This window comes from Cyprinodon tularosa, unplaced genomic scaffold, assembly GCF_016077235.1.
Source record: "Cyprinodon tularosa strain WSP-4 unplaced genomic scaffold, ASM1607723v1 ctg618, whole genome shotgun sequence".
NCBI lineage: Eukaryota > Metazoa > Chordata > Actinopteri > Cyprinodontiformes > Cyprinodontidae > Cyprinodon > Cyprinodon tularosa.
In genome coordinates this window covers 150,563-163,344 of record NW_024039361.1, presented here as the reverse complement: position 1 = coordinate 163,344, position 12,782 = coordinate 150,563, and the positions used below count along the sequence as shown (strand labels likewise).

Genomic DNA, 12,782 nt, shown 5'->3' with positions numbered 1-12,782 from the left:
ATCTACAAGTTAAACTATTAAAGTTCTCACTTTTGAAAAGTATTAAAAAAATATAAATTCAGTTTTCTAATAGCAGAACATTTCTGTCTAATTTTCATTAAACCCCAGTGGGCCTCAGCAGATGGCCGCTCACACTGAGCCTGGTTCTGCTGGAGGTTTCTTCCTGTTAAAAGGGAGTTTTTCCTCTCCACTGTCGCTACAAGCATGCTTAGTGTGGGGGATTGTATTTGAGTCAATGAGTCAATGCAATCAACTGGTTTTCCTTAGATAGAAAACTTTGTATCAATTTGATCTGGTTGAACTGTAAAGTGCCTTGAGATGACATGTGTTGTGAATTTGGCGCTATATAAATAAACTGAATTGAAAATTGAATTAATGTTTAGCGAGAAACAGTGTCTCAGATCATAAAGTCAAACCTTTATGTTTCTGATTTAACAAAATAAAAGTTGATTAAAAGAAAGGAAGAAACAAAACTTTAAATGAATACATGTTTGAGGAGAGTTTGATTGTTTAGATTTGTTTTAGTTATCCAGCTCCTCTGCCTGTGGAGCTGGTTGACAGTTGCCTTTTGTATCTATGCTTCTTTTTCTATGTCTGCTTCTGTCTCCTTGAATCCCAGTGGGCCTCAGCAGATGGCCGCTCACACTGAGCCTGGTTCTGCTGGAGGTTTCTTCCTGTTCAAAGGGAGTTTTTCCTCTCCACTGTCGCTACAAGCATGCTTAGTGTGAGGGATTGCTGAAGAGTCAATGAGTCGATGCAATCAGCTGGTTTTCCTTAGATAGAAAACTTTGAATCAATCTGACTGGATGATCTGGTGAACTGGAAAGTGACCTGAGATGACATGATGTGAATTGGAGCTATAGAAATAAACTGATTAGAATTGAATTTAACTTCTCATGTCCTAAAAAAACCTGCAAAACCTGACCTTTACCAGGATCCGTCTGGTAAAGGTCAGGTTTACCTTAACAGACCATATAGGAACAATCACCTCATAGAGCCTGAAAAACGCGATGGTCTGTTCCCAGTTCTTTCTCTGAATCACGCTGATGTTCTCACCTTCATATGTTTGGGTTCTGGACCAGCCATTCAACACGTTAGGGGAACTTTGGTTTTTGTAGTTCTTTTTCTGAAGGCTGTAGTCCTAATTTAGCTCGCCTCAGTCCCGTGATGATGTCCATTGACCTTCAGCCGTTGACCTTCAACAGTTGACCTTCAGCCTCATCGAAGGCCGGGAAGCATTTGGCTGCCATCTTCCAACTCCTCTCTTTCCAGCTCAAACAACTGGATGAACGACGGATCTTTCCCAGTTTCACATTTGGAAAGGCTGGAAAAAAAAAATATCTTAAAGAGTTTGGATCAGCAGCTGAAAAAATCTCCAACATGTTTTTATTAGAAGAAGAATCTTTTATTTCAGGTCTTCTTGTTTCCTGATGTTCAACATAATTAAAGATTAATTTTATCTTTTAGAGGCAAAAATCCATTTCAGTTTGAGATAAAGACAGAGAAGATCACTGCTGCCACCATGAGGCCAAACAGCAGAATAGGCGCTGCAGTGAGTCAGTCATCAGCAGACCTCAGAGGTTCTTCAGAGAACATCAGAGAACATCCAGCATCATGAAGCTTGGGGAACCCAGCAGACGGGTCAGGGAGGAGATTCTGGTTCCGTTTAAAACAGGAAGTAGCTTCTAGAACAATCACCCAGGGCTCTGCTCAACCATCTGAACCTGGAGAAGGGATGCTAGTCCAAACAGGTGGCCCACAAAGCCTCTGGAGGAGCTGTAGGGTTAGCAGCTCAGGTTAGGACAACTACTCCTCCTGAGATTAAAGCTAAATTTAATTTGACAAACCGGATCTTCTCGCCGTTCTTTCTCCTGTTTGGTGCGATTAGCGGATCCGGACCTGGCTGGACGGAGCGGAGCCTGAACATTTAGAGGATGTTTGGCTCAACCTGCTGCTGTGAAGCAGGATTCTCCACCATGAACAGAATCAACAATAAATCTGGATCCAGGCTCAAAATGAGCTCCTTGATATGTGCTTGAGAATGGCTTAGTCTCCGGTTAAACCCAGGTTTAAAGCCTTGCAGGGCAGCCTAAAGCCCACTGCCAACATTAAGACAGAAAAAAGAAAGAAAAGAACAAACCATCAGTTCAGGGGTTTGAGAAAATATGGGAATCAGGAAATTATCTATAAACCAAACTGAACGATTGTTGTTCTCTACTTCAAAAACACTTTAGATTTTAAAATAGGAAAACGTTCTATTTTTAGATATTTTGTGTAACATGGATGCATAAATACCTAATTTTATTTCAATGGTAAATTCATGTTTAAAGTAACAGATTATAAATATAAATGTCTCCGGACCTTTACTGGTTGATGATTTTCTTTATTCGGACTGATTTTTAATTGGTTACCCCTGGAATAGAGGCTAACTAGAGGTTACACCAAGGGGAAGGGAGAGGTGGCGGAAAGTCGCTGGTGACTGTAAAAGAGGTAATGGAGGGCATTGAAAAGTCCTTCTAGTTCTAAATTGAAACTGGCTTTTTAAAAGGCACCTAAACAGTCCTTCTATCATCCCTTCACGGCTCAGTACAGAGGACCCATTATTCAAGGGAGGACAGACAGTGGCATTACTCAATAGCATTTATTAAAATAGTGGAACTCTAGTAGCAGCGACAGGAACCTCTAGAGTAGAGAAACACAGGTTAGTGACCCACGATAATCTGATGGAGGATGAATATGGGTCACTAACCTGGTTCAACAGTTCAGTCTGTGCCCAGAGAACACGGTAGGATCCAATATGCTGCAGCCCGGGGAAAACAAGCAGGGGTCTGAGGTCAGGTCAGGCTAACAGATCAGACGGTAACAGGCAGGGTCAGTGGTGGAGGCAGACCAGGAAATCAAAAACACTACGGTAGTTCTGGCCACTCTTCCCACTGCCTCAAGAGAATCTGGTGCTGATGACTGGTAGCAGGCAGCCAAAAAAAGTTCCGATCTGTCAGCTTCAGATTTCACTGCAAGCAGCTTCACTGCTCTTGTTCATCTGGTTTGTGAAGGTTTACTTTGTAAATCCGCCTGTCTTGCTGCTGACATGGTGTTCGGCGTGAATGCACCAGAAGGACCCAACATTACATAAACAAAAAAGGACAGTTTCTCCTTGTCATTTACATGAGCCTTACCTCCTGAGCTGGTGAGTGTTGGTTCTGTTCTCACCAGGGGAGGGCGCTGGCACAGCTTCTAATACATTTCCTCTGGAGTTATTCCATCAGTCAGGACTGTAGCAGCCATTGGTTAGCAGGTCCTGTTTTCCTTATCACTGATTACCATGCATTGAGGGCTGTTGTCTTGTTCTCTATTTACTTTGCAAAGTAAAATAAAATCCTGTGAGTGAAACCCATTGATCTCTTTTAATTGAACTGGACTAAGTAAACAGGAATGCAAAAACCAGGAGACCAAAAGAAACATCGGATGGTAAATGGTTGATTACATTGAGCATTGCATTTGTGGTAAGAATATCTTCCTTCTGTTTGTCACCTCCTATACAGCTGTTAGCGCTGACAGTAACAGCTCAAACCTGCAGCCTTTTACCCTTTTTCCGCTACGCTTGCTGAGATCGGTCCGACCACGATAACCAAGATAACTGATGAGTGTAAATAGAAAGCAACTGAACTGGACCGTGCCAGACGCAACCGTACCGCGCTAAATCTAGTACTAGCTTAACAGTACGGCGCGGTTCATCTGTGCCTCGGTTCTCTGATAACAAATAAACATTTCCACTAGCCTCTGAAAACGATCCGTGCCGAGCTCGGTTCCTAGCCACTGTTGACACACCACGCTAGCACAGCTCCTCGCCTCCTAGTGGCGATCCACGGTACTACTGCTCTCTAGAGGTTAACAAGCAAACCAACATGGCGGCGCACGTACCATTCAGGAAGTTTGCGGAGAGTCAGGCGAAGAAAGCAGCCTTCGGTGAATTTATTTGACAGAGTCGGCTTTTGGGAAGTGGATACGACAAACGATAGCCTAATCAGGGCTTATAGACGCAGGAAACAACGACAGATGTTGAGGTTCATCACAATGCTAAGCAGAATCATCACTGGAAATCGTGGCGCAGTAGGGAAGCTAGGAATTTATGAACGTCTGAAATTTCATTCTTTGTTTTCTGAGAACCGAGCCAGAACAGAACGCCGCCGAGCCCTACTGATGAACCATGTTAGCGCGGTTCTGTTGTAACTGGCGAGGTCCGCTTCAGTTCTACGTTCCATTTACACTGATCAGTTACCTCGGTTACCGTGATCGGACCGATCTCTGCACGGTTTCTAAAGGGAAGGGTAAACCGGGCTATAGAGAGCATCAGCAGACCGCCTCATCTCCTGTTTGCAGTCAGCTGACTCATTTCGCAGGTTTTCCAGGAGTCTTTGCTGTTCACAGATCTCTTCACCTGTTCACAACATGAACTTCTCAGCTTATCAACAATAAATGGCATCAAAAGAGCGCGGTGCGACCTGGGATGATGCCGAGGCAGAGGAGGATGTCCGTCCGTCTCCTAGCATTCCACAAACAAGGAAATATCACTCATATAAACAAACATAAGTTCCTCAGTGTCATGGGTGCCGCCATTTTTTTTTATACCTCTGTATTGTTCAGAGTCTCTTTTTGCAACAAGTCTTTTGTCAAACTACTTGGGTTGTTTGTACTAATGAGCAGTAATGGCACCCATGTTGGTCGCACTGTTCCTCTCTGCTTTAAAAGGCCTTCACTCTAATTGTTTTTGCAATATTGATTTATTTTTCCAATGTGACACGTCTCCATCTGTGATGCTGATCAGACTGTGGTCCCTTATCCGTTTGTCTTTAGTTGGTTTACAGGGTTTACAGGTTTCTGGCGTCCTCTGATGAATGCCAAAATATGTGGCATGACAGACGGAGGCCTAAATGAGTTTTTGGCCACTGAATGGTTGATCTTTACTCATTTGGAAACGCTCCGCTCTGCAGAGGTAGAGAGCCAGCCATCCTCAGAGCGACCCAGAGATCTGGGTAGAGCTCAGATCCTTCGATCCGTGAGGATATCTGAGCTCTAAGAGTTCTGGAATGTTCTTCATCTCTGAAGCCACAGCTTCTCTATCCGCCTTTCCTCTAAAGAAAAGTTTGTCTCTGAGAAGTTTACCCTGGACCATCATGTCTGCTTGACCAATAACACCTGTTTTGGGTATAGGTCATGATTTCTACATCATTAAAGGTATATTGATGTGAAGATTGTACAACTATACCATCAAAGTCAGTGTTTTATCATTATATTTATATAGAAATCATTATACGTGAAAACAAACAACTGATGGCCCCTGAGGGCCCACTAGTTTCCTTGGACCCCTAAGCAGTGGATTATTTTGCTTATGCCTTGGGCCGGCCCTGACCACCATTAAAGAACTAACGAAGGCGACACAAATAACTGAATGTCAACAGATTTACTAGAAATGTCATAATGTCTTTAATTGATGATGATTATCAGGGTTGAGTGACATCATGGAGACCAGAATCAGATCAATAATTCATCTAAATCAGTCACTGCTGCTGATTGTAAGGTAGCAGGGAGAGAAATGTCCTTCCTTTGTGTCCATCTGGTCTGGGTTGTGTGGTCATGACCTGGTCTATCAGCACATCAGGATGGCTGTAAGCAGGGCCAGCAGGACCACGATGGGCACCAGCAGCAGAGATCCATACAGAATCCACGGCTCCTGGATCTGCTCCACCCCTACCCAGAAACAAAGACCCGGTTAAAGATGGCGAAGGTCAAACATCCTGTCATCCTGTCAAAGCTCATAAAAGTGGATAAACCTTCAATTGGCTCTCTCCTCCTCCTCCAGGTGCTGAGTTTAAAGAGATAAATCACATTTTATTAAATGCATGATTGCTTCTGATGTATAAATAAATCAGAGTGAAAAGATTCATGCAAATCCTGCAGCTAGCATAGAAATGCTAACAGATTCACGCCGACCATTCAGGCTGCAGAAGCTTAGATTATTTAAACTAGAACAGAATAGAGTAGAGTAGAATGACGTCCCTCTGAGGGGTCGTTCAGGCCGTCAGTGCGGCGGGTTCAGTGCGAACGCCACACTGATTCCTCCTGATCGGATGATCACCTGTGGGTTTGGTGTAGAAGGTGCTGCTGGTCACCAGATCTCCCCTCAGGAGCAGCAGACATTCGTATTTCTGTCCTCCTGTCAGGGAGACGGTCTGGGACAGAGTGACGGCGCCGCTGATGGCGGGTCCGTGGTCAGAGTCAACGCCCTGGAGGAAGGATCCATCTTTGAGGACTGACAGAGCGAAGCCGAGGTCCTCGGACACGTTTATCTCACAGCGGAGCAGGAAGTGATTGTGGCTGCTGGGGTTAAAGGTCATGGTGTCTGAAATGAGACACAGCTGCATTGAAATCCTTTCATCTTTCTCTGTTTCCTGTTCAAACAGCTGGATCTTCCTGTCATCTACCGGTTCATACGCGGCCAGACGCTTGTTTACGTCCTGCTAGGAGAAACATTTTTTACATTTTCATCAAAGATCCACTTTAAGAATGATAAAAGAAAACAAGCATTTAACTTGATAATCTGTAGCATAGGCTTTGGTCTGATCACTGTCGCTACAAGCATGCTTAGTGTGAGGGATTGCTGAAAAGTCAATGACTCGATGCAATCAGCTGGTTTTCCTTAGACAGAAAACTTTGAATCAATTTGATGGGAGAGCGGCTTCGCCGCTCCAGGACCCTGAAATGTTTTTAAACGGAACACCCTCTTTGGTTGCCTAGGGGTGTGTTTGGATCATTGTCGTGCTGGAAGACCCAGCCACCTTCATTCTTCAATGATCTCATTGATGGAAGGAGGTTTGTGAGTAAAATTTTAACATATGTTTCCTCATTCTTTCTTCCTTCATCATCCTCTCCACTTTGCAGAAAACCAGCCCCACAGCATGATGCTTCCACCCCCATGCTTCACAAAAGTTTGGTGTTCAGAGGACAGATTATTCTCCACAAAATGTTATAATTATTTAACATCCTTCAATATGATTTCCTGTATTTTTGCTCTATTTTTTTTTCATTGCAGAAATGAACTGATGATGAAAATTATAGACCTGTCTCATCTATACTGGAGAACTTGACAAACCAGATGCTGACTAAATATGTTTTTGTCCTGCTGCATCCGTGTCAAGATGGACCTAAAGCTGGATGTGCAGTTTTTGGAAAGTAATAAAGTATATTTACTTGATTATTGTATTCAGGGGAAGATTCACTATTAGGTAAATAAATGTTAATAGAATAGACATCCATTATCTGTTCTAGGTTTTGTCCCTCTTTTCTCATCCCTTTCTATTATCAGCATTCTGATGGCATTTTAGACAAAGGATTTGAATCAAAAACATAATTAATGTGCAGAAATAAGGAATAGTTGTATTAACCATACATGGAAACAGAGCTTTATGGGGCCCCCAGGAAGTTGGGGCCCTAGGCAGCTGCCTAGTATTGCCTGATGCTAAATCGGCCCCTGATTACAGTCTCCATCACTTCTTCACGGCTAACAGGGAAATTGAGGGCCCCCTGCCTGTCTTTGCCTAGGGCCCCACATTTCCTAAATCCGCCCTTGACTGTACTTAAGTACTTCTTTTCAGTATCATTACTTTACTTGAGTCCATTTTTGGGGCGGGACTTATAATTTTCATCCACTCCGTCTCCAGGAACCTGTTAGTTCCTTTTAGCTCAGCTTTGCTTTTTAATCGTCTGCTGCAGTTTTTCCTCCATCATGGCGGATAGCAGCGCTTAGGACTGAATCTGGACTCATTTACAGGTTTAATAACGTTCCACAATGTGAGATATTATTAGTAGTTTATCCTCTTATTGCCATGTGGCCAAGTTGTTCAGTAGGATGAGTCTCAGATTGATAGTTTCTCATAGATTCAACTTTAAACTGCTTTTCTATTGTGAAAGTAGGAAGAGAATCATGATATTACTGTTTTCTGTTTGGTTGGTTTTTAAATAAGAAGCACTAATAATAATATCTGTCCTTATTTTTTTCTGGTATTTCTATGCAGAAGTTCTTTCCAGGTGGTGTAGAATCTATAGCAGGTTGTTCTACGCATCTGTTCATCAGGTGGTTTCTGAAAGTTACAGATTCTTTAAAGGAAAAGTCGCTCACATTCAGAATCCAAACTTCTGAAAGTTCTTTAAATCTGAAATGATTCCATCCTGTTCAATAAATGATCAGTGTTTTTAATTCAGAGTAATTTTCATGTGAATGTGCTTTACTGGAGGCATCCATGTTTGTCAAAGAACACTACTGCCACCTACTGGTTAGTGACATTGTCACGGTGCGGTATCGGCTGTTGATCAAGTCCCAGTGCTGTATCTGGTGTTTGTCACAACGCGCTATTATCCAAGTCATCTTGAAAACATTCTTCTTCCAAATGTCGGCTACATATTACGGGTTTTTTCTCTGGCCAGAAGTTCGATGGCAAATCCTCCCTCTTCAAGTTGGCGATCCAACGACCAACCCGTCCGTGGAGGATCAGGAATCAGAAAGGTGGAATAACTCTTTTTTTTTTCACTTTTCCCCGATGTATTCCAGCATCCAGCTGCCATGCACGTGGGCATTGTCAGTTTCACTATAGCTCTGGTGAATTTCAATGGTGAAGTCCTCTGGAAATCTTCAATAATTGTTGTTGATTGCAGATGTGTCTAGTAGTTCCCATTGATTTAGCTTGGAAAGCGGGGAGAATGGCGCTAGGCTTACCGCACCGTGACGTCACTGCTGGAAGATGGCAGGAGGGAGGGGCTACTATATTTGGGCAAAAATGGCCGCTCCCAGACTCAGTGATCGCCATGAAAATTATTGCTTTTATTTTTTTTACTGATTGAAGCTAAATTAATTAAATCACTGCGAACGATTTAGTTTTAGGTCTAAATAATGATCTATTGATTTTTCCTGCTGACCGACTTTTCCTTTAAAATGACTTTAATGAAAATTAGACAGAAATGTTCTGCTATTAGAAAACTGAATTTATATTTTTTTAATACTTTTCAAAAGTGAGAACTTTAATAGTTTAACTTGTAGATGTTTGACTGAGTGACTTTTCTAGTTGAGTAAAAATTGACTATGAGTATCAGTACTTTTACTCAAGTACTACTGTTCAGTACTTCGTCTACCGCTGCACAAACTAATGTTAAAAAACGCATTTCTCTTCTGTTTACTTTGGTTCTACATTAAGTCCCTGTTGATAGAACCAAATGAGGTCATTTGATCGGTTTGACAGCAAAGAAAAGGGAATCTACCGTAGATGACCAGCGTGGTGTTGGTTCCCTTCAGCCGGAAACTTCCTTCACTGGTTTTGATGGACATTTTGCACTGATACGAGCCGCTGTCAGACCACTGCACCTTCTTCAACACATGGGAGTAGTTAGAAGAGTTACGGTCAACTTCTAAGGTCCGATCTCCTGCAGCCGTCCAGTAAAGCACAGGCGTGTTTGTTATCTTCACATCCTGGGAAGCTTGGAGTTCACAGGGAAGGAGGACATCATGGCCCAGAGGAGCGGCTATCACAGGAGGCTGCAGCAGCTTGATCAGAGCGGCTGCACCTGAAAACAACAACAACAACGCCACACTTCAATCTACTGACAGGGTGGAGCCTCAAAAACCTCGAACTTCCTGCTTGGCTTGAAGAAAGAGCCGCTCTACTCAGAAGGACGACACAGACGGACCAACAGGGGCTGTTTACACCTCACACCCTCAGCCCATTATAACTGGTTTTCCTTTTCTCATACACTGTTTACGTTCTTTATCACAGCAGCACTCTATAAATGTCAATGTTCATTTCACTGTTATAAGCTGGATGCATCGAAAGTTCGTTTTGTATAGAACAGTATCGGTAAATTCAATTCAATTCTATTCAGTTTATTTCTATAGCTCCAATTCACATCATGTCATCTCAGGTCACTTTCCAGTTCACCAGATCATCCAGTCAGATTGATTCAAAGTTTTCTATCTAAGGAAAACCAGCTGATTGCATCGACTCATTGACTCTTCAGCAATCCCTCACACTAAGCATGCTTGTAGCGACAGTGGAGAGGAAAAACTCCCTTTGAACAGGAAGAAACCTCCAGCAGAAACAGGCTCAGTGTGAGCGGCCATCTGCTGAGGCCCACTGGGGTTCAAGGAGACAGAAGCAGACATAGAAAAAGAAGCATAGATACAAAAGGCAACTGTCAACCAGCTCCACAGGCGGCCCCGTCCAGGAAACACACAGCCAGGCAGACGAGCTCCGAGCCAGCTCCCATGTCAGAGGATGAAGAGAGCACATCCAGTCACAGTCAGAGAAACAGGACTACACTGGAAAACAGGCCAATCTCCAGCATCAAAAAGCAGAGACTGCAGTTGCTTAGGGGCCCCCTACCTCTTAGGGGCCCCGTCCCTGACACCTGGTTGGCCCCCAACGCGATTGTAGACTAGGACGTCTCTTTGCAGATGTAATGGTGCAAAAAATCCTCTTAAACCCAGCTGGTACTTGGTAGACTGACCAGACCGTATTCACACCGCGACACTTCGCAGATTTCACCACGATGGTGAACCATTTAAACACGACACCAACAGCAAAGCGGACACTTTTAAAAACTATGTTAATAACTGTGTATAGTTCATTATCGGTTGGTGAAAATAAAGTCCTATAATATGTTTCAAACCACAATAAAGCTCTTAAAAGAACGATGAAGTTGAGTATTTTATTTTTTACAATACGACTTGGAATTATGGGTAATCCAGAGCGTAGATTAAAACCATAACCGATAGTTTCAAGGTGTTGCTTTATTGTATATCTCGTACCATGTCTTTTGGTTGTTCTGTTCCCCTTTCATCTCGTTACAGGTGATGAAGCAGACTGAAAATGTTTTGTCATTGTCTCCTTTCTATCTTCTCTTTCTTTCATCTTTTCTCTTTTTTTTTTTTTTCCTTTTTCTTCTTCAGTTTTTCTGCTCTATTTCCATTGTAGTGTCCATATAAACTGTAAAACTCCCTGCATAATTATAATAAAGCAATTTATATGCATGAAACAGGTGGAACAATATGGCGATAGCTGTACTGCTCCACCTGTGAAAGTAAAATCTGTTTTTGCCATCAAGACAATTATTCTGTGTATTTCATATGGGGCCCACCCAGATAATGTTGCTTATGGGCCTGTTGTTGTGTCATTACGCCATTGTTCACAGATAGTGTAACAAAATGAGAAAAAAGTTAGTCTACGCCAGGCTCAGACTGGAAACAAGTCTGACGATCAGTCAAACGCATGCGTCTCAAATGTGAAACACGATAGGAATCCACATTGTGGATTAACCGATCTATCTTCAAGCATCACCAAGACTTCTTGTCATGAAGCGGTATTTGTATGGAGGACCCAAACGCAGAGACCAGTAGGCAGAGGTGAATTAAAGTCTGTTTAATTTGGTTCACAGGTCCAGAAGCAGGAATCAGAGTCCAACTGAAAATACCAAACGTACCAGAACCAAGGAGACATCAGGGATTAACCAAAACCAGAAGCCAGGGAGAGACGAGACAAGGCAGCAGATGATAGGCGGGAAGTAAGACGAGATGTTAGACGAGGATCCAGCAAACAGGAACTGAAGAGGGAGGGCTTTTAAAGGGGACAGAGGCAAAGAGAGGGCTGACGAGGAAATTGGCAACAGGTGCTGGCAGGACAGAGAAACAGAGCAAGGGAGGACACAAGAGGGCAGCAGAGGACAACAAATGGATAAACAAGGAAAACAGGAACAAACAGACCAAGGCTCTGACACTTCTATAATGCGGTTTTACTGGCTTTGCTTATTTAGATTAATTAATTAAATCTGTGTGGATCTGTTCGCAGAGGCACCTTGTGGGGGTGAAAATATAGGAAGATTCCAAGGGCCCTTGACTGAGGGGGGGGCCCAAAAGAAGAAGAAAACACATGTCCCACCGGATATTTCAAAGATAAAAAGAAGATCCTGCATTGTGTTCTCCCTGATCGTTCAGCATTAAATCCAGCATAAGGGAGTCAGACCAGAAACCAGAGCTGGCCAAAGGTTTCTGGGTCCGCACTGAATGTGTGTTACTGCAGAAGGCAGAAGGTTTTATATTTCTAACAATAGGCATCGATATAAACGCATCATATTCAGCTGTGAAATCTTTAGATTGACTTGATCTGAAACACATTTCTCCATCATTGCAAGTAGAGCTGCAGCTGTAGGCGGATAGATGACATTATTCTGCTTTTTTACCTGAGATCATGAAGCAGAGCAGTAGCGGCGTCGGACCACAGCGGCTGAAGACCACCATGTTTTCTCACAAGCACTTTGATTATCTGAGGTGAAGCGGGAAGTTCTCCTCAGAGGAGGCTCAGCTCTTCAAAAAGAGACAAAGGAGGGAGGATGTGGTTTGGGCCCCTCAACTAAACCACCATATTTTCTCTCCATGATGTCACTGGCTGAACTCTAATATATTAAACAGTTATTGGATGAATTCTGGTGTTTTCAGACACGTCGCTGTGAAGAGGGCGTAAGTGTGAAACTGTCAGGCTTCACAAGAAGCACAGTGAGTGAGGGTCTGCACACCTCTGCAACATCTTTCATAGCTGCTCTGCCAGTGGAACAGCAGCAGTATCAAAAGTTCCCACATTAGTTACTTCAGTAGAAGTATAGATCCTGCAGTTTAAAAACACTCTGGTAAAAGTTAAAGTATCAACTTGACCTCTTTACTCCAGTAAAAGTGAAAAAGTATGAGC

General features: G+C 43.0%; 1 protein-coding gene across 1 annotated transcript; it reads right to left on the bottom strand.

Moving 5' to 3' along the window:
* Positions 1–5,813: 5,813 nt before the first annotated feature.
* LOC119798275 lies at positions 5,814–12,431 on the bottom strand. The gene is made up of 4 exons (XM_038307648.1): positions 12,280–12,431; positions 9,310–9,612; positions 6,137–6,400; positions 5,814–5,863 (listed from the first exon to the last, which is right to left on the bottom strand). The coding sequence occupies exons 1-4, from the start codon at positions 12,335–12,337 to the stop codon at positions 5,814–5,816; spliced, it is 675 nt and encodes a 224-aa protein (XP_038163576.1). The 5' UTR covers positions 12,338–12,431.
* Between the last annotated feature and the right edge of the window lie 351 nt (positions 12,432–12,782).

What these genes read in the sequence shown, in the direction of transcription:
- LOC119798275 (XM_038307648.1), bottom strand. Translation starts at nt 12,337, where the DNA reads ATGGTGGTCTTCAGCCGCTGTGGTCCGACGCCGCTACTGCTCTGCTTC. An exon ending in GCTCTGCTTCATGATCTCAG is followed by an intron (nt 9,613 to 12,279) that starts GTAAAAAAGCAG and finishes TGTTGTTTTCAG; the next exon opens with GTGCAGCCGCTCTGATCAAG. An exon ending in CACCACGCTGGTCATCTACG is followed by an intron (nt 6,401 to 9,309) that starts GTAGATTCCCTT and finishes GTCTCATTTCAG; the next exon opens with ACACCATGACCTTTAACCCC.